Below are 26,126 nucleotides of genomic sequence, written 5' to 3' on the forward strand. Positions count from 1 at the left end.
TTTTGCACAAGTGATTGGTATAGCGTGTGTTTTTTTTTTTGACAAAAGGGATAGCGTGTGTTGTAAACTATCAAGATAGATATGATTGACTTGTTCCAATCATTGTTGACTTGGAACTGGATCGTAGAGCCAATCAGCCAAAGACTTTTAGGAAACATAGTCGAAGGTGCATTGCTAGGTTTGTTCTGAAGTAAAAAGAATGACAATCAAATTATTCCGTTTAATACTTTTAAATGTCATAAATGAGTCAATTTTTCCTAAAAAAAATCAATTATAATCATTAGGTAACTTTTAATACTTTTAATTTTTATTTAATTATAGACATGATTACATTAGAGATCCTTTATCTTATTTATTTGTAACACTTTGGTCCTTTATCTTTATTTTTTCCATTTAGGTCTTTTATCTCTTATAAAAGCACATATACATCATTTTTCTCATTTCTTTTTTAAATACATAATTTTATTTTTTAAAATATATTTTTATTAAAAATGAAAAAAATCCAGAAATATGATGAAGGTGTCCATCATCTTCATCTTCTTCCTTTGAATCTTCATCATCTCCATTGAATCCAAAAAATTTCTACACAAATATATCTCCCAATATCATGAATTAATGTTATATTCACCTCAAATCTTCTTTTAAACACAAAAATCAAAACCCTGTAGAGAAAGAGATTTAGTTTCATCGGAAATAAAAAAAAAAAAAGATTGTCACACCGTATATTATTATTATTATTTTCTAACTCAATATTCAAACCCGGCATAAAAATAACCCCAAAATTGAGAGCAACTTTGCACATCAATTTTGTTGTTTCCAGAACAATCTTAACTTTCATAAAGCCTAACCCTTCCGCCAGTGACTAAACCTCCACCATCCGCCTTGCAACATTTGTGAAATTAAGGTTTTGATTTTTGTGTTTAAAAGAAGATTTGAGGTGAATATAACATTAATTCACGATATTTTGAGATATATTTTAGTAGAATTTTTTTATTTAAAGAAGATGATGAAGATTCAAAGGAAGAAGATGAAGATGATGAACATCTTCATCATATTTCTGCATTTTTTTCCTTCATTTTTAATAAAAAATGAGAAAATTAGTGCGGTGTTTATTTTATTCAGGTTGAAAGATTAGCTTTGAGCAAGTGCAGATCCGACCAATGACAATGACTTTGGCGTCCTCAACGTTGCAGATCCGGAGACATGAGTATAGTAGTCATATTTGACATATTTGTATTGGAACAAAATGTATTTAACATTAACCCTTAAGAGTTTTGATGATAACAAGGTATTAAAAATTGTCAATTGGATATGCTAATATTTGTTCAAGTGTACAAGACTATAGACAAAATTTGACATCTTAAAAAGGTCTTGGAAGAACAATAAAGGAATCAACAAAAAGGGAAGCTTAAAGCGTCTGAAGAAAACTGCTGCTGAAGATAAAGCGCTCCTGAAGACAAATTGCTCCTGAAGTAGTGACGTCATCAGAAGCAAGTTCATCAGAAGCGAGTTCATCAAAAGCAAGTTTATCAGCAGCTAAAAATCATCAGAAGCTGCAGTTCATCATGGGATGCAACTTAAGGTTTCAAAAGTTATTTAACAAATTCAACCTCATCTAAAGATTGCAGAAGACTGGAAAAGTGAAGCAACGACTATTTTGAAAGGATTTGAAGGCATTGGATGCTTGTTCTTAAAAGAGCGTTGACAAAGTAAGTTTGTACGAAGTGTACAACCACTACCTCCACTACTATGTTTTTTTGTCTCTGCTACAAGACAAGAAAAACAGCTCTGCCTGCAACGATGTGAAGGTGAGAAAAACACAAGAAGGGGGGGTTGAATTGTGTTTTCTTTTTCTCGTAAAATTCTTCTTCTGATATCACTTCAGAAGCTGGTTGAGAGTGCTTCTGATGTGATGTTCAGAATTAGATATGTAGCGGAATAAAAACAGAGCAGAGAAAGGAAAGAGAGACACAAGCAATTATCCTGGTTCCTTCCACAAATCGGAAGTTGTAACGCCCTCTTTGAATTATTAGATTTATTTAATTATTTAATTGAGTCTAAAATTTATTAAGAAGAGTTTAAAATATATTTATTTGATTATGTGATTTATTAAGTGGCTTATGTTGTTATTTAATAGATTAAGATTTGAAAATAGAAATAAGATTGAGTTGAGAGTTTGTTATGAGATTTTAGAGAGTTTTGGGGGAGAAAGAGAAATAAGATAAAATAGAAAAAGGGTTATAAATAGGAGAAACCTAGTTTAGAAAAAACATAACGTACGATCAATTTTGGAGAAAAGGGAGAAAAAGCCGAGAGGAGGGGGAAGACCTAGGAGTGCTGCGATTTTCATCTATAAGGTAAGGGTGGGACTAACATTCAATAATCTTAAGTCATTGATTCTGAAAATTGGATTTAACATGTTGTAGGTTTTCGTTTTTGAGAATTTGAGAATTAGGGTTAAAAGTGGTTAATTGATGATTTTCTAAAATAATGTTTTTGGTCAAGTTTTATATGATTTTGAGTCTCTTTTGATCTATATAAATGTTTAGACAAATTTTGGGATCAAATTTGGGCATATGGAAGTTAAAATTGGGATTTTGGGGTGAAAAATGGGTTTTTCCCGAGTTGTTATCTGACAGCATGTCCTGTTTCATGTTCTTGCGTCTTTTTCACACGTTTCTGTTTTGAATTAGCCTTTGGTGTAAACATGAAAGTTGTAGATAATTGTGTTAGCTTTCCAGTGACGTTGGTTTGACTTGAAAATGATTTTTGGTTTAGGAGTTATGATGAAAATACTCAAAGGAGGTCTTAGTGAATTTTTATGAATTTCAGCACAACTTTGTCCGAATTTGAAATGAAAACTGGTATTGATTGGTACAGAATTGGTCTTAGGTGTAAACACGAAAGTTGTAGGTATAAATGTTAGCTTTCTAATGCCGTTGGTTTGACTTCAAAAGGATTTATAGAACTTGAGTTATAGTCAAATTACTGCACGTAGGTTACAGTGAATAATTGATTATGATTGATGAATTAGTATATGTATGTATATGTTTGTGAATACGATATTGTCCATGATTGATGAAGTGTTATATGTATATATGATGTTTTAAGATGTTGATTATTATTTTATGTTGTTATATTGTGATATAATTGTATATGCATTACTTGAATTATATGTGAATAATTGAGACGTTGTTGACTTGCATTTGATATTATTATGTCATGCTGTTTTTGTATACTGTTGTGTTGCTGTTGTTATTTAACTAAGCTGTATGAGTCGGTCTAAGTTGATTAAGATAATGAAGTTCCAAATTATTGAATTGTATAAGAGGTTGTCGATTTAAGATGTTAAGAGGTCGAGTCCATGCATTAGCATTTCATTGTTGGGGGCTTGATGCCCTGGAGCCTTTGCTCAATTAAGTTGAGGGCTTGATGCCCTTGGAGCCTTTTTACGCTCAAATAAAGTTGAGGGCTTGATGCCCTAGGAGCCTATTTACGCTCAAAGATTGGTACCACATGCATGATTAGAAGATTAAGTTGCATAGTCAAGAGGTTAAGTTGTCAAGTTGTCAAGTTATCAAGTTGTCGAGTTGTTAAGTTGTTAAATCATGAAATTGTTTAAAGCTGTGATTCTTTATATGAACTATTAAAGAAGTGAATTATGATATATTATTATCTATGATGAATATTATGATGATTACATGATGTTGTCTATGAGTTGTTAAATATGATTGATGATGCTTATGTTGTTAAATGTAATTGATGAATTATATGCTTAATATTATTGTTTGTGAAATCTCACCCCTTCTATTTGCCCACCATGGGTAACTAACAGGTAACCAAGAATAGTTGATGTCGTGTGAGCTTTCCTTCTCGTGTGTCTTAGGTGCTCTGATACGTAACGGGATGAAAACTTTGTTATTGCTTTTCTATTCCTTACGTATTGTTTTTGAAGATTTATGACTATGTTTTTAGATTGGATTTTTATGAGACATTTATGAACAGGCCTTCGTGCCAAAGACTGTTTTAATAATTGAATAAATTCCGCTGCGAAGTATTAAAGATCTTGTATTTGAATTTTAAAGGATAAATAGTTATTTATTCAGTTTATGATCTTAAGAAAAGAATGTGACATTCCGTTTATGTTGAAAAACTCTGATTATTTATGCGAAATTTTTATGTTGGGAAAACGGGGTGTTACAGAAGTAGTCCAGTCCCCCTTGCACTTCCAATGAGATTTCCACTAAGAAATAATCAGACAGATTACAACTGCTCAATATTATCTAGTATGAGACTTCTTAAATGCTCAAGCACACATGCAAGAGACTTCCAATGCTTAAGCACTAAAGCAAGAGACTTCTAATCAAACAGAATTACGCAGAAAATTGTTTGACTTGAACACTTGATATACAATCAGTGGTGTTCACAATACAATGCAATAAAAGACTCTAGACTTAAGAATTTCTAAGATATATCAAATCAGTGCAGAAATTCAAAGTGCTTTTTAGAATCAAATTTGGCAGAGTTTGGGTGCTTTTAACTTGTGTTGATGTCTCCTTTTGATCTTCAAGTCTTCACTTCTTTATATAGTGGTAAGTAGAGAGACGTTGAGATCTTTAGCACGTCTAAAGAGTCGTTGAGTTCCTTTGATCATCCACCAGTAATCTTTTGCCTGATTTGGGTGTAGTCTTATGAAGGATCAACTTCAAATTCATTCCTATCTTGAAGGAACAATTCTGTAGGCAGAGCTGTTAACTTGTCTTGTAGTGAGGACACACTCAGGGTCGTGGAGGTAGTGGTTGTACACTTGTACTTTGTCAACTCTTCAATGAGGGACAAGCACCCAATGCTTTTCAAATGACCGTTGACAAGTCCCTTTTGATCCTTCGCTCTCTTAGACGAGGTTAACTTAATGAAACAACTCTTTTGAGATTCCAGATTGAATCTTCTGATGAAATCTTGCTTCTGATGAATTTTGCTTCTGATGAACTTCTGCTTCTGATGATGTCATTACTTCAGAGGCACTTGTAACTTCAGAAACACTTCATAGCTTCAGACGCAGTTTTCTTCAGATGCTTTAGGTTCCTTTGCTCTCTATTGTTCTTCCAAGACCTATTGAAATTGATTAACTTTGCCTATGGTTCTGTACACTTGAAAAAATATTAGCAATAACCAATTGACAATTTTTAATACCTTGTTATCATCAAAACTCATTAGGGTTTATTGTAAAACACATTTTGTTCCAACAATCTCCCCCTTTTTGATGATGACAAACAATAGTATTTAAAATGTTCAATTGTTGTTGATCTAATTAACAAGTTGACTACTAGGTATGAGGTTTGTAAGCTCCCTCTGAGTCTAATAGACCTTTAAGGTGAGGTTTGTAAGCTCCCCCTAAGTTCTATACAAGTTAATTAAATTTTCAATAAAATGCGCACAAGGTAATTATTAAAATTTCAGAAGTATTAAAAAATACCAAGAGTTTAGAAAACGGTTCTATTAATTTAATTTGATTAAATTAATGGGGCTCAGAGCCTAAAATACTATACACTTACTCCCCCTTTTGTCATCAACAAAAAGTATAAAAGAAAGACAAAACGAAAGAGAGTAAAGAATAATAAAAAAAAAAAAAATAGACTCAGAAGCACGTTAAATAATAGAGCAAAATATATGAAATAATGAGAAGGTGAGAATTAATCAGAAGCACTTAACACAATATCAGAGCAAAAAAAAAAAATATTAAACTAGAAGCACAAGTGAGTTCAGAAAGAGTTAAAAAAATAAGAAACTAAGACAAGCTAAACAAATGTGTTCAACTAAGGGTTGGCTTGTTTGCTAAACATTTCCATCATTTGTTTAAGCAACTTGTTTGTTTCTGCTTGCTGCTTCTGCAATGATTCTTGTTGAAGCTTCATCTCTTGCTTGAATTCTTCATTGCTTTTAATCAAGATCTCTTCTCTTGTTCTGGCTTCTTCAAGTTTAGCTTCTGTAACATCCTTGTATTCCAGCAAAAGTACCTTCTGCTCTAATAAATGCTTCTGAAGCTTCTTGACTCTTTCTTCCAAAGCAGCATTCCTTTGAATCAGTTCAAGGTTTGGAGATGCTGACTGGAAGTTAACAGAACTCAAGAAGGATAAATCCAAACTTCTGGGATGCACAGAATTAGGAATGAAGTCAGCTGCTTCTCTTCCTCTTAAGCTTGAAGGATTCTGCACCCATGTTCTTAGGATTTTGACTTCTTCAAGACTGTTGTCAACTCCTTTTAGCAAGTCCTGAAACTTCTTCAGAGCTAAGTCTTGCTCATCTAGACAAGTGGTCGTAAGAGCAGACAGAATGTAGTTGACTCTTTCATTCAGTCTGTTCCACTGCTTCTCATAGTCATCCTTATGAATCAAGTCATTCCTAGCTTGAATGAGTTGATTCAATTCCTTAAAGATCTTTTCACACACATCTGTCAGTAATGTAGAATCAAGAAAGATGGTTGGAGGTGAGGGTATCTTGGATGGTTTTGGAGAATTGAATGGTTGAATGGCTAAGTTAGATGAAGTTTGATGGCTGTTTGTGGAGGTAGGTAGGTGATCAGAAGCATATTCCATGATCACATCAGAAGAAGAGTTAAAGAGCTCTTCCTCAGCATCAGAGACATCTGATGAGATTATAGGTTCTGGTTCTGATTGAGTTTCCAGGGTAGGTTGCTCAGAAACAGTTTGTTCAGGAACAAATTGTTCAGAGAGGTTAGAGGAGGAGAGTTCAAATTGTTGATTTTCTGAAACAGTCTGTTCTGGAACTGTTTCAGAGGCTTTTTGTGGAGTTAAACACATCTCACCACCTAAATGCTTTTCTAAAGAAGATAGGGTTGATGGGGAAGATGGTTGTTGAGGTTGGGGTTGTTCTGAACTAACTTCTGTAGAAGCTACTTTAGAGGCCTTTTGTGGTTCTAGGTTGGTTTCTGGTAAAACTACAGAAAGGGGTTTGAGAAAGGCTGAGTCACGGTTAAGAGGGTGATCAGGTGGTAAGTGCTCAGTCGCTTTCATTCTTTGTGACGCTAGTTCGTTGATATGTTCATATATACTAGACTCTGGTTCTTTGTGAGTTTTGGGGGATGGTGAATGGTTTTTAGAATGAATATTATACTTCTGACTAAGTGTAATATTATCTAGGTCAAAAGAAGATGTGGTTGAGTAAGATGAAATAGATGGGGTTGAATCTGATTCTACATGTACATAATCACCAGAGTGTGAGGAACTAGGAATACCTTTCAGACTATCTGAGATAGTGGCTTCAGATTCTGATGCGTGAGCTTCTGATGTGCCTTCTCTTCCTGGCACAGCTTCTTGTAACAGAACAGTTGCTTCCTTAATTGTCTGTTCTTGAGTTTCAGCAATCAGAGTCACAACTTCAGAAGCTTTCTCAACAGATTGAGAATCCACTTCAAGAAGTCCCGCAGCTTTGAGCTTCTCATCTCTTTGCTGTCTGTAGAGTTCAGCCAATTCCTTCCTCTCAGCAATGAAATCTTTAGAATATTCCTTGGCCATTGGTTTCATTGCAAGAGTGACCACAAACATTGTTGATACAATATCCAGAGGCTTTTTAGTCTTCTTCACCTGAGGCTCCTCTTCTTCCTTTTCTAACTATTTAGAAGCTTCTAAGAAATCTTTCTCATAATCTCTTTCTCCTTTGTATCTCTTTTTCTGAATGACTTTTTCACGAAGAGCAGCTTCCCTAGCAGCATCTCGAACCTCAGGTTCTTTGTTTCTTTTCTTTTGGATGAATGTTTCACGAAGAGCAGCTTCTCTGGCAGCATCCCGAACCTCAGGTTCTTTGTTTCTTTTCTTCTGAATGACTTCATCAGAAGCAGAAGCAGTTGAACCTTCAGCCTTAGCAGTTTTAGCTCTTTTGGGTTTGGGTGCTGAAACAACATCCTTCTTAGCATTCTTTGATCTCTTCCTTTTAACCTTAAGAGGTGCTCCTCCTATCTTGTCAAGAATAGATGCATAGCTGATAATTTCACCCGTATTCTGAAAGTGAGCTTTGATATACTGATACAGAACCTCAGGATTATCCTCTCTTGAGATGGAGGGGATATCCGTCATAAGATCTGATTGTACAGTCTCTGTCTTCAGATCCTCTTCACTCAGAATTGGTTCATCAATTATCCTCATGGACCTGAGAGTTTTCCCATTGATGATCTTCCCAACAACAGTTCCAAGCTCTTCATCTGAAGATACTTTCAGATACTTCATAAACTTTCCTTGAACAAAGATCTCTGATAAAAGCCTTCCAAAAGGAACCTGTCTTCTACCAACTCTTTGACTTTCCCTCAGAGCCCAGCACATATGATGCAATATGTACTTTGGAAGATTTATTTTCTCATAGGTGGCAAGGAAGCACATAACCAGCTTGTGATCCAGAGAAGGAGAATCAGTTCCACCTCCTTTCTGAAAGATGCATTCTGAAACGATCTTCTTCAGCAACCTATGAGTTGGAGACAAGTCAGAAGACTTTGCTTTTGGATTTCCATTGAACAGAACTCCATTAATCTTCTTCTTCCATTGGCCTTTGATTGCATCCACTTGATACTGGCCATCATTTGAACATCTGCATGCTCTAGCGATTGTATCCACTGTGATGGTAATTTCCATACCCATCACTGTTGATCTAATCTCTGTTCCATTGAATGGTCTTAAACCCATTTATGTTCTTGATTTCTCTTTGAGTCTGGGATCCTCCTTTATAGCCCTAACTTCTTCCTCTTTAGCATTTCTTCTGTCGAACACTTCTGCCTTTACCCAGAAATCCTTGACTAGATTCTCATAGGAAGGTCTGTTGATCATAGTGAAGTAATCCAACATATGTTGAGCAGCAAAGTATCCTTTGATATCCATTCCGTTCCTTTCCAAGGAACCAAAATCTACGGTGGCTTCTACTTGAACATCCAGTTTGTTCAGAGGTACAGTCATCGTTCTTTCTTTGAGAACATAGGATTCGTTGGTGTCGATTATGATTGAGGGAACAGAGCTTGAGGAAGCCATTGAATGATTATGAAATGAAAAGGGTTTCTAGGGTTTGAAAGAAGACGATGCGCTTACTTCGCAGAGAAAGTTAGAGAAAATGAAAGTGTAGGTTGTGAAGTGAGTAGCGTGTGTTTTGTCAAAGTGTTTTAAGTAAAACGAAGGGGACAAACAAACATAGCATTAATGACAAATTGGGGGCGCGTGTAAGTATGTTTAAAAGCTTATAGAATCATCATCGCCCTTTTTATTATACTCCAATACAAATAGACCACGTCAGAAACTTTTCAGAATAACAACATTGGTTAATGGGACAGGTGTAACTGAGACGTAACTGCCAACGCTTCCACTAACCCTGCTATTCAGAAGTAAAGAACACAGCTTCTGAAGTTTTAGTGCTGACGTCATCTTTAGAAGCACATTTTCCTCAGAACCTCAGTTAAGAGCTTCTGATGGACCAATGCTTCTGAACAGACTTCAGAACCAAATTTCTTATTCAGAGGCAAGCAAATCTTAATCAGACACAAAGTGCATGTTCAAATTTTTCTTAATAAAATCAAATCTTTCAACAGTTAAAGGCTTTGTAAATATATCAACCCATTGATGCTCAGTATCAATGAATTGTATATCTAAAACTCCTTTTTGAACATAATCATTGATAAAATGGTGTTTGATTTCAATATGCTTGGCTCTTGAATGTAGAATTGGATTCTTTGACAAACAAATAGCAGCAGTATTATCACAAAAGATGGGAATACTGTTAGCATTAATCTGATAGTCTTCCAACTTATGTTTCATCCAAAGTAGTTGTGTACAACAACTTGCAGCTGAAATGTATTATGCTTCTGCTGTAGACATAGCAATTGTTGCTTGTCTTTTGCTTGCCCAGGATATCATATTCTCTCCTAGGAATTGACAATTTCCACTGGTTGATTTTCTTTCAATCCTGTCACCAGCATAGTCAGCATCACAGAATCCAACTAACTGATAATCTAGGGATTTCCTATACAGGAGTCCAAGATTAGTTGTTCCCTTCAGATACCTGAAGATTCTCTTAACAATAGTTAAATGAGATTCTCTAGGATCTAACTGGAATCTTGCACACAAGAATACACTGAACAAAATATCTGGTCTAGATGCAGTGAGGTATAACAGAGAACCAATCATACCTCTGTATAGCTTCTGGTCTACTTTAGTTCTAGTATCTTCTTTGCTTAAGGTGCAGGTTGGATGCATTGGAGTGTTCATCACTTGACAATCTTCTAGCTTGAACTTCTTCAGAAGCTCCTTTGTATATTTTGTTTGATGAACATATACTCCTTCTTTGCTTTGATTAATTTAAATTCCAAGTAAGAACTTTAATTCTCCCATCATGCTCATTTCAAATTCATCCTGCATTAACTTAGAGAATTCCTTGCAAAGAGATGCATTAGTGGAACCAAATATTATATCATTAACATATATCTGCACAATCAGAATGTCTTTCTTAAGAGTCCTTCTGAAGAGTGTTGTGTCAACTTGGCCTCTCTTACAATCATTTTTGATTAAGAAATTACTTAGTCTATCATACCAAGCTCTGGGAGCTTGTTTCAAGCCATATAGTGATTTCTTAAGTTTGTAAACATGGTCAGGATGCTTAAGATCCTCAAACCCAGGAGGTTGTTTGACATACACTTCTTCTTCAATGACACCATTAAGAAATGCACTCTTGACATCCATTTGATATAATATTATGTCATGATTAACTGCATAGGATAGAAGTAACCTGATTGCTTCCAATCTTGCAACTGGAGCAAATGTTTCAGTGTAATCAATGCCTTCTTGTTGACTATAACCTTGTGCAACAAGTCTAGCTTTGTTTCTGATTACTTCCCCTTGTTCATTCAGCTTGTTTCTGAATACCCATTTTGTTCCAATAATGTTCTTCTGATTAGGTTTGGGTATCAGATCCCACACATCGTTCCTTTGAAACTGATTTTGCTCTTCTTGCATAGCTAATATCCATCCATCATCTGAGAGAGCTTCATCAACTGTCTTTGGTTCAATTATTGACAGCAATCCTATCATAGATTCTTCTTGTCTGAAATGAGATCTTGTTCTTCTAGGACTGTCTTTGCTTCCAATTATTAGCTCCTCAGGATGTGAAGATTTGTGCTTGAATTTTGATTGAACTACATACTGAGTGTTATCTTGAATATCCTCAGAAGCCTTTTCATTCTGTGCTTCCGGATTAGGTTCAGCTTCTGAACTTGACTCAGCTTCTGGATTTGATTCAGCATCTGGACTTGATTCATCTTCTGGATTCTTTTCAGTATCAGAAGGTTGATCAGATTCTGATGCATCTTTAGAATCATTTGCACCTGCATTACTTTCAACTTGCTCTGGAGTTTCACTTCCAGGCTCTCTATCATCAAATTTAACACGCATAGATTCTTCAACACAATGTGTATCTGAATTATACACTCTGTATGCCTTTGACCTTTCTGAGTAACCTAAAAAGATTCCTCTTTGAGCCTTGGCATCAAATTTCTTTAGATAGTCTTTAGTATTGAGAATGTAACAAGTACATCCAAACTGATGAAAGTAAGAGATATTGGGTCTTCTTCCTTTGAAGAGTTCATATGCAGTTTTCTCCAACATAGGTCTGATATAGATCCTATTTTGGACATAACATGAAGTATTAACTGCTTCTGCCCAGGCTAAATTATTTTCATGGATCATGGTTCTGGCCATTTCTTGTAAAGTTCTGTTCTTTCTCCCTACAACCCTATTTTGTTGTGGAGTTCTAGGATAAGAGAATTCATGGATAATTTCATGTTTTTCACAAAAAGATTCAAATGGCACGTTTTCAAATTCTCCATCATGATCACTTCTGACTTTCAAAATTTTCATTTCCTTTTCAGATTGTATTTGAGTGCAGAAGCTGCTAAACACTTCACAAGCATAATCTTTACTTCTCAGGAATTTTATCCAAGTCCACCTGCTGTAATCATCAACAATGACCAATCCATATTTACTTCCATATAAGGATGCAGTGTTAACTGGTCCAAACAGATCAATATGGAGTAATTCTAAGGGTCTGGAGGTTGATACAATGTCTTTGGATTTGAAAGAAGTTTTAACAATTTTTCCTTTCTGACATGCACCACAGAGTGCATCTGAATGATAATCAATGTTAGGCAAACCTTTGACAAGTTGTAACTTGTTGAGTTTAGAAATTAATCTCCAATTAGCATGTCCCAACCTTCTATGCCATGCCCATTTTTTATCATTAATTGACAGAAGGCAAACTACCTTCTGATCAGCCAGATCAGAGAAATTAATCTTATAGACATTCTCAACTCTCTTTCCCTTTAAGGTAACAGATTTGTCATCCTTGTTGACTAGAGTGCAGTTGGTCTTACAAAACATAACATCATACCCATTGTCACAAAATTGACTGATGCTCAATAGGTTATGCTTCAGACCATCTACTAGCCAAACATTATTTATTGAAATGGAGGAATTACCAATAGTACCTGTACCAATGATTTTTCCAGTTTGGTTGCCACCAAACTTCACTTCTCCTCCATCTTTCATGGTAAGGGTGAGGAACAAGGCTTTCTCTCCTGTCATATGCCTTGAACACCCGCTGTCTAGGTACCATGACCTTTGTTTCTCTTTTGCCCTTAGGCATACCTGCAGTATTGATCAATTCAGACTTAGGTACCCATATCTTCATGGGTCCTTTTGGGTTAGTTCTGGAGGATTTACTTTTCCTCCCTTGTACCTTGGGCTGAGTGCTGAGTTGCTTCTGATCATTCAATACTTTAGGTTTAACACCTTTGGGTATTGTTTTCTCAGAAACAACAATTGTTTTGTTCTTCTGACTCTTTGACTTTAGGATTCTAGGTTCTGGTTTGATCAGACTCTAAGGAACAGGTTCTGACCTTTTCAGAATTTTGATCTTTGTAGTCATAGGATCAGATTTTGTCATAAGCTTAGGCTTGAGGTTTTCTGGCTTTGATGTAATCTTAGCCTTAGAACTAGAAGCTTCAGGTTCTGACTGAACAACAGTTATAGCATCTGTACCCTCAGGCACAAAGGTGGATTTCAATCCATCCTCAATAAAATCGCAATAGCTTTTGAGACTGTACTCTTTAGATTTCTCTTCAGAGTATCTGATCCCTTTACCATTGTTTTTGTATATACTGTAGATCATAGAAGCTACCTTGCTTCTATCAATGCCTGCCATTATAAAATCATCTAAGGCAATTTCATGTTTATTATCAGAACCTTTATCACACTTTTCTTGCAGCTTCTGAAAAAGAATCTTGAGTCTGTCCTCATATGTCATTAATTAGGCTTGAACCTTTCAATCTTTGATATTCTCTATTTTTTCTTGGGAAGGGCAAAATTGAGAAAACCCTTAGAAATTCTAAGTTCGGGGGTCGTTTTCATTACGGGAAGGTGTTAGGCACCCGCAATGACTATAGTACTCTATAGGAGCCGTTTTCTTAGTTTTATGTCTACACTTTATTTTTAATGCTATTTATGAAAAAGAAGTTGATTATGTTAAGAATGGAGGGAGGAAGATGTTTGAAGTTTTATTTTATTGGACTTGGAGAGGTTTTGACCTCTTGCCTACATACCCTTTTAAGGGATCAAAATGCCATGTAGTTCTCTTTCAAAAAATGTTTTTTTGTGTGTTTGATTGATTTTAGTTTTTTGGAAAATGGTTTTGAAGAAGAGAAAGAAGCCGTAAAGGCATGAGAAAAAAGTAGTGAAGAGTTGGTTCAATTATTAAAAGAAAATGTCTAAGTTGGAATTAGAGTTTATTTGAGTTTGATTAAGAAAATAAAAGAAAATGCAATGGAGTTTTGACTCCAAGGTTTATTCGGAAAAATTTTCAAGTGATGGAATTTGCTTATTTTTTGGAAAATTGACATTTTTCTAAGTGTCGCGTTTCCTAAGCATACATCTAAAGCGGTAAACATACAATGTGTGTGCGTGTCGGTGCTTGTGTCGGTGTACATCATTAGAGAGTCCATTATCCGTTACATTGGCCCTAGTTTACATTCTATGGTCTTGCAAGAAATTAAAAGGTAATTTAAACTACCTAAAATATTACATGACATTTTAACATAAAAATTAAAAGAAAAATAATGCCTAAACTATGAGAAATTGAGATGAAAGAGGTGAGATGCTCATGGGATGGATGAAACATGAAATGAAAGGGTTAGTGATATAAGGCATAAAGATGGTAAAAAGGGTAAACAAAAATGAATAGGATAGCAAAAAAGAAAAGAGCAATGAAGTGAAATAAAATGGCAAAATATACCTAGAATTTGTTATAACACTTAGACATGCACATGACCTATAATTCTCATCATAGAAATTTTAAAGAGGTTTGATTTTAAGCTATAATGTGAGGGTAACAAGGACACATACAAGCCAAGCATTATAACACATTCATAGGAATATTTTACACTTCTTCTTGACAAAAACATACATTACTTGCAAAACAAGAAAAAAAAATGAAAATTCACATCCACAAACAGTAAAACACACATATGATCAGAGACATATTCATCATGAAATTGCATATTGATCACTCATATCATGCACCAAGACCATGAACACAATGTGACGAAAAATTCACAAGAAATTCCATTAAAAAGTAAAAAAAAAAAATCAAGAACTATCACATACATTTTTTATTAGTTTTTCAATGTGTAAAAGCATCACAAGAAATACCAAAAATGAATTAAAAACAATAGGAATTCTTCTAGAATTTTTGAGAGAAAAATTGAGCAAGCAGGGGTTCAAATAGCAATACAGCAGGGTGCAAGTAGCAAAAAAATAAAAAAAAAACGCAGAAACAAACAAACTGCAAGCCCAAGCCCAAAACCCACAAATCCGGATGCACAGGGAGCGTTGGATTGATCCAGAGAGGGAAACCCTAGATCCAACGGCCAGGAATGAAGGGGATTGGACCGGCCTTGGACCGGTCCGGTTCACTGGCCTATAAAAGCGAGCTCACGCCGGTTTTTTCATTCTTCTATGTTCTCTCTCTCTCTAACTCTCACCTAGTGAGAGAAGCTCTCGCCTCTCTCCTTCCTCCCTTCGTCGGTTTCTGAAAGAAACGGCCGGAGAAGATGAAGACTGGCCGGAACCTTCATAGGTCCGCCGAAAACTTCATCTTCTTCGGCGAGATCTCCAGGTTCCGGTAACCTAAAATCTCACCAGAAATTCAATTTTTTTGCATCGTTCTTCTCGTCTCTAAACCCTAAACACGAATCTAACACTGATTTTCACAATCAAGGCTTGAAACAACGTAGATCTGAATTTTTTGTTACGGTTTTGAAAATTACTTTTTAGGTTTTGTAGTTTTTTGAATGTAACCGTTCAAACTCTTATGGATCTACACTGTTTCGTCCTTGTTGATAATTTTTAAGGCAGAAAGATTCGGTTTCAGTGTTACCTGAGATTTTGATTGGAGATCTTGAACTGGAATCTTTGGAAAACTTGAATCTTGGTGTTGTTTGTTGATTTTTGTGTGAAAACCGAAAATAAATCGGTGTTCTTCCTGGTTTGATTCTTTCTTCTTCTTCACCGGTTCAGATTCTTGTTTCTTTCCTTCTTCTTCTTCTCCCTCAAACTCTGTGATCGGTGCTTGAGTTTCTCACCTCCGGTGAGGAATTCACACCTTGAATTGCAGTGGAATCAATTCGATGATGAAGATTCACCAATGAATCTCTGAGAATTGAAAAGGAACGATGAGTCTGTTGATGATTTTGATTCTGGAAAAAATTAGGGTTTTTTTTATTTGTTCTTGGTGATTTTCCGTTTTGATCCTAACTGAAAGGAGAGAGAAAGATCTTCTATGTTTGTGATGTGGCGTGTGATCTATGGGTCTGTGTGGCACTGTGCACCTTTTATAGGCTGCCATGTGTGTTTCTGAACCAATGAGAGAAGACCACCTGTTTTTGGACTTAGGGACCTTTCTGCAAAAAGAAAAAAAAGAAGGACTGGACAGCAAATAAGAAAAAGGGCTAAAAAGCAAATTTAAAAAGTTTTGGACTAAAATGCAATTCTGGAAATTGTTTGAGGGACTAAAATGCAATTAAAAATAAAATGAATTAAAATTGGTAATTTGACCAAATGTAAAGTGAAATCAAAAATAAAATCAACCAAAGGACTAAAATGAACCAATTACAAAAATGAGGTATTTTAAAATACCTCCCTGCCGAAATTTTGACAGAAAAAGACCAAAATGCCCCTAGGGACTAAACTTACCCAAACTGACTCAGATGCAATTTTTGAAATGGTTTTTTTAAACAAAGACTCAACAATGATTTGTACAGACAAGTTGAAAAGACTCAGAGGCAAACATAAGGACTAATATGGGTTCCACTGCAGGAAATGACCAAAATACCCTTTTGTATGATTTTTTGAAATAAAACGCAAGAAAAAGTAATGCGATGTTTTAGAGAGTTTTCAAATGACTTGTAATGCAAGAAAAGACACTTTGAATAGTTTTATGCAAGAAAATCGAGCTTGAACGTACTTTGAGACAGAGAGAGTAAAATATGCAGATGAAAAGAGAGTAAAGACTTAGAGTAAAACAACAGCGAATTGACAAATATTAGTGTTAGAAAAGAAATTTGAACGAGTATTTTTAGGTCCAAAATCAGGGTATAACAGGTCTGCTCTTTGATTTTTCCTTCTGAAGATCAGGGCAATCAGCAATAAAATGACCAGACTTCTTATAGTTGAAGCATTCCTTTTGATCTTCTTTTGGAGTTCTTATAACCACCCCTCTTGCTCAAAAACTTCTTCTACTTCTTTTCCAGGTATTCAAGCTTGTTAGACAACATAGCCATCTTCACAGATTGATCTTCATCAGAATCTCCATCTAGTGATTCTTCTTCAGATTCACTGGCCTTGTAAGCTTTGGAAGACTTTCCTTTAGATGGTAGAGCAATAGATCTATTCTTCTTAGAGGATTCATGCTCATTCAGACTCATTTCATGTACCTTGAGGGAACTGACAAGATCTTCAACACTCAAAGTGTTTAGATCCTTAGGTTCCTCAATGGTAGTTACTCTGGGTCTCCATCTAGAAGGCAAGCTTATCAGAATCTTGCTTACATGATCAGAAGCAACATAACTCTTCTTCAGTATTTGCAGTCCAGATACTAAAGTTTGAAATCTTGAGTACATCTCCTCTATACTCTCATCATCCTTCATCTTGAACAGCTCATACTGAAGAACTAGCATGAGTGCCTTTGCTTCTTTGACCTTCTTGGTACCTTCGTAGTTAGCACAGAGTGATGTAAACATTGCCTTAGCAGTGGATTTATCACTCATTTTCATATATTCAGTGCGTGGTATAGAAGCAACAATGATCCCTCTGATCTTGTGATGCTTTTTGTATAGCGTCTTCTGAGCAGGAGTGTGAATCTTTCGGTCAATAGCAGCTCCTTCTTCATCCAAGTCCAAATCATCAACTCCATCTTCAAGAATATCCCACAGTTCTTCATCTAATCCCATGATGTAGTTGTACATGTTGGTTTTCCACCAAGAAAACTCTTCTGGATCTCCATTGAACTTTGGAGCTTTTCCAGAATCTGATTTCTTGTCAGATGTACCATAATCATGACTAACATTATGTTACCTTGTAGATGTAGAAGATTCAGGTTCAACAGACATGTTTTTCTCGGATCTTGATTTGTCACACGGTTAAGTGCTTTGATAACAGAGCAAGCTCTGATACCAATTGAAGGTGAGAAAAACACAAGAAGGGGGGGTTGGATTGTTTTTTCTTTTTCTAGTAAAATTCTTCTTCTGATATCACTTCAGAAGCTGGTTGAGAGTGCTTCTGATGTGATGTTCAGAATTAGATATGCCGCGGAATAAAAATAGAGTAGAGAAAAGAAAGAGAGACACAAGCAATTATCCTGGTTCCTTCCACAAATCGGAAGTAGTCCAGTCCCCCTTGCATTTCCAAGGAGATTTGCACTAAGAAATAATCACACAGATTACAACTACTCAATACTATCTAGTATGAGACTTCCCAAATGCTTAAGCACACAGGCAAGAGACTTCCAATGCTCAAGCACTAAAGCAAGAGGCTTCTAATCAAACAGAATTACACAGAAAATTGATTGACTTGAACACTTGATATACAATAAGTGGTGTTCACAATACAATGCAATAAAAGACTCTAGACTTAAGAATTTCTAAGATATATCAAATCAGTGCAGAAATTCAAAGTGCTTTTGAGAATCAAATTTGGCAGGTTTGGGTGCTTTTAACTTGTGTTGATGTCTCCTTTTGATCTTCAAGTCTTCACTTCTTTATATAGTGGTAAGTAGAGAGACGTTGAGATCTTTAGCACGTCTAAAGAGTCATTGAGTTCCTTTGATCATCCACCAGTAATCTTTTGCCTGATTTGGGTGTAGTCCTATGAAGGATCAACTTCAAATTCATTCCTATCTTGAAGGAACAATTCTGCAGGCAGAGCTGTTAACTTGTCTTGTAGCGAGGACACACTCAGGGTCGTGGAGGTAGTGGTTGTACACTTGTACTTTGTCAACTCTTCAATGAGGGACAAGCACCCAGTGCTTTTTAAATGAACGTTGGCACTTCCCTTTTGATCCTTCACTCTCTTAGACGAGGTTAACTTAATGAAACAGCTCTTTTGAGATTCCAGATTGAATCTTCTGATCAACTGTAGCTTCTGGTGATGATATAGCTTCTGATGAAATCTTGCTTCTGATGAATTTTGCTTCTGATGAACTTCTGCTTCTGATGACGTCATTACTTTAGAGGCACTTGTAACTTCAGAAACACTTCTTAGCTTCAGACGCAGTTTTCTTCAGATGCTTTAGGTTCCTTTGCTTTCTATTGTTCTTCCAAGACCTATTGAAATTGATTAACTTTGCCTATGGTCCTGTACACTTGAACAAATATTAGCAATAACCAATTGACAATTTTTAATAGCTTGTTATCATCAAAACTCATTAGGGTTTATTGTAAAACACATTTTGTTCCAACACGACGTTCCTTCACAATGGGAATGCATTTGAAATTGATCCTTCTTAGGACAATAACCATATCAGGCAAAAGATCATTGGTGATTGATCAAAAGCTTCAAACGACTCTATTTTGAATGTGCTGGCAATTCAACGTCTCTTTCTCACCTCTATATAAAGGAGTGAAGACTCAGAGTTACAAATAGAATAATACCAAGAATTACAAGTGTCAAATCTCTGCTGATATTGTTCTGCATTCAAAAGTTCACTTAGAATTTCTTATCAAAGTTCATATCTTAGAAATTCTAAAGTCTTTAAGAGTCTGTATCTGATTTGTATTGTGAACACCACCGATTGTATATCAAGTGTTCAACGTCAAACATTTTTACTTGTAATTCTGTTTAAATTAAGAAGTCTCTTGCAGTTGTGCTTGAGCATTAAAAGTCTCTTGATTGTGTTCAGGAGCATAGGAAGTCTCTTGCAGTTGTGCTTGAGCATTTGAAGTCTCTTGCTAGTTTTAGCAGTGAGTAATTGTAATCAGATATTACATAGTGAGCTCTCCTTGGAAGTGCAAGGGGGACAAGACTGACTTCGGGTTTGTGGAAGGAACGTGTATAAATTGCTTTGTGTCTTTTTTCTTTCTCTCTCTGTTTATCCGCTGCAATTAGTTCTGAACATCACTTCAGAAGTAGAACTCTATCTGCTTTTGATCAGTGTTTTCAGCTTAGGAGAAAAAGATCAAAAAGCCAACACAATTCAACCCCCTTCTTGTGTTTTTCTCACCTTCAATTTGTAGGCATAGGTACTTTGCCATTTTATGCTATTAATATGGATGTTGTGAGTTTGTTCACATATTCATCCTTTTCGTTTTTAGTGAATTTGAATTTGTATTGTATCGATGTACTCAATCAATTTGAATGAATGAATATCGTTTATTTTTATCAATTTTTTTTTTACTTATATATATTAAATGAGGGATTTTTTTTTTAATTTATACACTTGTCTATATGTTTACTCATATTTAATACGGAAACAATTTTTGTACAAATTGTAAATCTGTCTTTATTTTTATGTATCAATACATATATCTATTTTTTTATTTCTACGCAATTGTGACTTGCTTCTAGAAAAGAGTGCAATGCGCTCACCCGTTCTTATGTACACGGATATCCTGCTAAAGCATTTGATTCATCACTTGTAACGTATGTAGAAAGATATATTCTTAATTTGAACAATTAGTAATGATGTAATTTTATTTTATTTTCAACGAATGTAAAATAGATTATTTTATTTTGTAATTTTTGTTGCTACAACTATTTTTCAAATAAATTCTTACTAAATTTAGCATTATTTAATTATTTGACAAAAAAATATTACGATATTGTGAATCAAGATCCACCCCTACCTAAAACACATACTTTGGTGGCACGGTGATTGCTCTGCAAGCCCTTCATCATTGCTCAATTTATCAAAAAATAGTTTCCGTTAAACATTCTTCTTGCTTAGAAGTAGATGCGATTCAAGCACCCAATGTTTCTTTTCACAAAATTTTAAACAATTCAAAAGACCCATAGAATATTCACGTAGTGCGAGTCCTGCTTAACGTCAACTTTTATGTTCACATATCATTTCAACACAAACGTTTTACATACTCACTTTGATGCAAAGAAGAAACATACATAATATGACTTATTATTCAAATTAGGGAAATACCGACATAAAAAGTGTGAAAATTATTCAGAAAGACAAAGTGAGATTCAAGAAAAATATGGGATACCTACAGTACTACACACTTACTTCGTCAACGACACATTGAGTGGAAAAGTTGAAAAATATAACAATTATCGAATTTTTTTTTTAAACAACAACAATTATCGAATATTGACAAAACCAAATAATGGAAATTAGTGAGACAAAATGGCCCAAGAAATAGTTCTAGAAAACTTCCTAAAGTGTTGTTAGAATAGTACACTATTGTTCCATTATCTTTTAGGGTATGTTTGATGGTCAGGATAGGGAGGCAGGATATGATACATTAATCATATATTCTGCTTAAATCTCATGTTTGATGCACCAAAGAGATATGAGAAAATAAACCATTTCCCTATCATATCCTGACTTTCCTTTGCAATTTATATCCTGAGTATAGGCTGGGTTAGAAATTATCCTGGGATTAGAAGATCATTCCTGATTTAGTCTAAGAAATAGTTCTAGAAAACTTCTTAAAGTGCTGTTAGAATAGTACACTATTGTTCCATTATCTTTTAGTCTCTCCATCTCAAATTAGATATTATCTTTATAATTTTTATGTCTTAAATTATTTGTTTAATTATTTTATAATATTAATATAATATTTATTATTTTTTTCTATTAACATACCATTATTTAATTGAAAGCATGGGTTGTTGCTAAGAGTATTTCAAAATGACATACAACTTAGCAAGCAAACTAGAAGGAATTCCAATTGTTTGATTACTCTTGCGCAAAACTCATAATTAATCATGTTAGATATTTTAGGTTTCTCTAGCGTAAAGACTTTTATTACTTAAGCAACTCTGAATTTTAACTTGCACAGTCCGATTACTATTATAAGCAAATAACAATTTTTTATGTTTATTAAATAAATGATGTATCTAGTCTATAATAATGGTTGAATACATTGATTATTGAATGAACCTAAAAAATTGTTTTTTGTTCATAATAGTGATCGGAGGATGTATAATATAACATTTGATGTTTAAATTTCTTCAAAAAAAAAGAATTTGATGTTTAAAATGTTTAACTGATAAAAGTTTGAAACATGGTTATATTTTTATGGAAAATTTGAGTACTTCGAAAGAATGAATTATATCTAATTCAGTGCTTATGAACACAGAACACTGAAAAAGATAATAAAACTGAACGCATTCATTATTTGTTGATGAACTTGTGTTTCAAAATGGAATTGTACGTTAATGGTGGATAGATCACAGATAGCAGAATTAATGTGGTTCAGTCTACATGTCAGTTCTGCAACACTGTGTAGCTAGCTACAGTAGAATTGTACGAGTTTGCCGCGTGAAATAACTACTCATACTTGCCCGTTTTGGACTATACTGACATGAATCATTAATGAATAGTTATTGAATTTTAAGTAGCGTACGTGGTTAATGAATAGTGGCTTCATGATTTTAGTTCTTGGTTTCCAATAAATATGTGCAACGCTACTAACTACATATTGCTTCCAATCATAACAAAGTATCCTAAGCCATCACCCTATAGCTTCCATGGTGTCCATATTTCAAACGCTTCAGCTCATGAAGTGTGTACACTTTTGGCTGTTTTTCTCAATGTACTTTTGTCCACTCATAACTAAAAACCCTTCTTCAATTGTTGGTTTTTCCCTAACAATTGCATCTACTTCTTCCACTTTACAAAGTAGAGAAGCAAGTGCTTTGTTGAAGTGGAAAGCGAGTCTTGATAACCAAAGCCAGGCTTTGTTATCTTCATGGAGTGGCAATAATTCATGCAACTGGTTTGGAATCACGTGTGATGAAGATTCGCTGTCTGTGTCTAATGTAAGTCTCACAAATATGGGATTGAGCGGTACTCTTGAAAGTCTTAACTTCTCATTACTTCCAAACATTCTCAATCTTGATCTCAGTGTCAACTTCTTGAGTGGAACTATTCCTCCTCGTATTAAGATGTTGTCCAAACTTTCACATCTTGATCTAAGTCAAAATCATTTCTCGGGAACAATCCCTTATGAAATGACACATTTGACTAGTCTTCAATATTTAGATTTGTCTTTTAATTTTCTTAATGGTAACATTCCTGATGAAATAGGGAACTTGTCCTTCTTGTCACATTTGTATCTAGCAGACAACAAACTTTCTGGTAAAATCCCACTTACAATTGGAAACTTGACTAATTTAAAAGATCTTATTGGTTATGGAAACTATCTTCTGGGACCTATCCCATTTTCTATAGAAAATTTGACTCAATTATCATATCTAGATTTAGGAAGCAATCAAATTTCTGGACACATTTCTCCAACAATTGGAAACTTATTGAACATAGAAACGCTATCTTTTCATGACAATAATCTTTCTGGTCCTATTCCTAGCGAAATCGGAATGATGAGATCTATGGTAGAAATTAGTTTGTCAAATAATGCTCTCTCTGCTATAATCCCTGCTACAATTGGAAACTTGAGCCATTTACAATATCTTAGCTTTGGTGGAAACCATCTCAGTGGGGCTATTCCCACCGAATTGAATATGCTTGCTAATTTGAAATTATTGCGATTCGAAGATAACAATTTCATAGGTGAATTTCCTCCTAACATTTGCCAAGGTGGAAACTTAAAAAACATTAGAGCTTCAAATAACCATTTTATAGGGCAAGTTTCAAAAAGTTTGAAAAATTGTTCTAGTCTTATTAGACTCTGGCTTGACAATAACCATTTTCATGGAAACATCTCAGATGATTTTGGTGTGTACCCTCATTTGGAGTTCATGGGATTGAACGACAATAATTTTTATGGTCACCTTTCATCCAATTGGGGAAAGTGTCATAACCTGGAGCAAATTAACATTTCCAAAAATAATATATCAGGTTTTATACCTCCCGAACTCGGTGAAGCAACACACTTATATTCAATTGACTTATCTTCAAACCATCTTACTGGAAAAATTCCAAAGGAGTTGGGCAATTTGACTAAGTTGGGTAGACTCTTTTTAAGCAACAACCATCTTTCTGGCAATGTTCCTACCCAAATAGCATCGTTAAAAGAACTTGAAATCTTAGATGTTGCAGAAAATAATCTAAATGGCTTCATCAGAAAAGAACTTGTCATTTTGCCTAGGTTATTGGACTTAAATTTGAGTCAAAACAAATTTAGAGGAAACATTCCTAATGAATTTGGAAAATTTAAAGTCCTTCAAAGTCTTGATCTGAGTGGAAATTTTTTGGATGGAACCATACCACCAATGTTTGTAAAGCTGATACTCTTAGAAACACTGAATATTTCACATAACAATCTTTCTGGCAATATCCCCTCTTCCTTTGATCAGATGATTAGTTTGTCAAATGTTGATATATCATACAACCAATTCGAGGGTCCACTTCCAAACATGCGAGCATTCAATGACGCTACCATTGAAGTTTTGAGAAATAATTCAGGCTTGTGCGGTAATGTATCTGGCTTGGAGTCTTGCATAAAACCAAGCAGGGGTTCTCATAACCATAAGATTAAGAAAGTGATCTTATTGATAGTTTTGCCTCTTGCACCAGGAACTCTAATGCTAGCATTTGTTTGTTTCAAATTCTCATCTCATTTATGCCAAATGTCAACCACAAGAAACAACCAGGTTGGAGGAAACAACATTGCTCCTAAAAATGTATTTACAATATGGAGTTTTGATGGGAAAATGGTGTATGAGAACATCATTGAAGCTACAGAAGAGTTTGATGACAAGCATCTCATTGGAGTAGGAGCACATGGAAGTGTTTACAAAGCAGAGTTAAACACGGGGCAAGTAGTTGCTGTTAAAAAACTCCATTCAGTAACGAATGCGGAGAATTCTGATCTAAAATGTTTTGCAAATGAGATCCAAGTTCTGACAGAAATTCGGCATCGTAACATTGTGAAGTTATATGGATTTTGTTCACACTCACACTTGTCGTTTTTGGTTTACGAGTTCATGGAGAAAGGTAGTTTGGAAAAGATTTTGAAAGTTGATGAAGAAGCAATTGCATTTGATTGGAATAAGCGGGTGAATGTCATTAAAGATGTAGCTAGTGCTTTATGCTATATGCACCATGATTTCTCACCTCCAATTGTCCATCGAGATATATCAAGCAAGAATGTTCTACTGGATTTAGAATATGTGGCTCGTGTCTCGGACTTTGGAACAGCTAAGCTTCTTAATCCTAATTCAGACAATTGGACCTCGTTTGCAGGCACCTATGGATATGCTGCTCCAGGTTAATTTTATTTCTCTATACTATTTATGAAATATGATAAAATTGTAATTAGTTTTTGTTAATCATAATTATCTCCCTCTTTTGATTTGGTACAGAATTTGCATACACAATGGAAGTGAATGAGAAGTGTGATGTGTATAGTTTTGGGGTATTAGCATTGGAAATACTATGTGGAAAACACCCTGGAGATATTATATCTAACTCTTTACAATCGACTATCATGGACTCGACACTTGATTCCATGCCATTGATGGATGAGTTGGATCAACGTCTCTTTCGTCCGATGAATCATATGTCTAAGAAGTTAGTATCCATTGCAAAGACAGCAATTTCTTGCTTAGCTGAACGTCCACGATCTCGCCCCACCATGGAGATGGTTTCCAGGGAGCTTTTAACGGCATAGTCTTCGTCTATAGATCATACATGCATCTTGATGAATACATGCTTTAATGTTACTTTTTTATCTTAGTGTTTGAAACATTATATTTATCTCTGGCCCTGTTATGTATTATAAGTCATTTCAATATTATTTCTGAACTTTAGATGCTGTGTCATTTTGAATAATATTTTCATGTTGTTTTGATTAGATTCTAAGTAAAAGGTTTTACAAAATTGTTGAGTGTCAAGATATAAAATTGTTACGAAATTGCAATAAATATACTCTCTCCATCATAAGGATCAATTTTTATACAAAGGAAAACGCCAGACTACTCAAAAGAAACCGACATAAGCCACAAGATTTTTCCTAATCAATCATCTACATTTTATAATCAGTAAGACTAAGGCTAACCTTTCCAAGAGTTTAATCTTTAGTGTATAGGTAAACTTTGCAACCTTCTTCACAAGCACATTGATTTTATCTTCTTGCAAAGGCATGCACATTAAATACTTGAATTAGTGTGCCAGAATTAGAAACATGCACGTTTATAGGAATACGAGCATAAGAAAACTCAATGATAACATGCAGGGTTATAGGAATGTGAGCATAAGAATGAGGAGTTCAACTATAAGTGCAGAGTAAATTCAAGCAAGCTTTTCTCTATTTCTGGTGCATAATATGAATAACTATTTTTACCGCAAGGCGGTTGGTTCACTCAGGCGTTTGCTGGAAAATTCGTAATGGACTGAAT

At 34.9% G+C, this 26,126-nt stretch overlaps 1 protein-coding gene across 1 annotated transcript; it reads left to right on the top strand.

Annotated features, from left to right (window-relative positions):
- The first annotated feature begins 22,212 nt into the window (after nucleotides 1-22,212).
- LOC120576828 (MDIS1-interacting receptor like kinase 2) lies at nucleotides 22,213-25,538 on the top strand. The gene is made up of 2 exons (XM_039827351.1): nucleotides 22,213-24,996; nucleotides 25,092-25,538. The coding sequence occupies exons 1-2, from the start codon at nucleotides 22,296-22,298 to the stop codon at nucleotides 25,397-25,399; spliced, it is 3,009 nt and encodes a 1,002-aa protein (XP_039683285.1). The 5' UTR covers nucleotides 22,213-22,295; the 3' UTR covers nucleotides 25,400-25,538.
- Nucleotides 25,539-26,126: the final 588 nt, after the last annotated feature.

Source organism: Medicago truncatula, chromosome 7 (genome assembly GCF_003473485.1).
Source record: "Medicago truncatula cultivar Jemalong A17 chromosome 7, MtrunA17r5.0-ANR, whole genome shotgun sequence".
In the NCBI taxonomy this organism is placed as follows: domain Eukaryota; kingdom Viridiplantae; phylum Streptophyta; class Magnoliopsida; order Fabales; family Fabaceae; genus Medicago; species Medicago truncatula.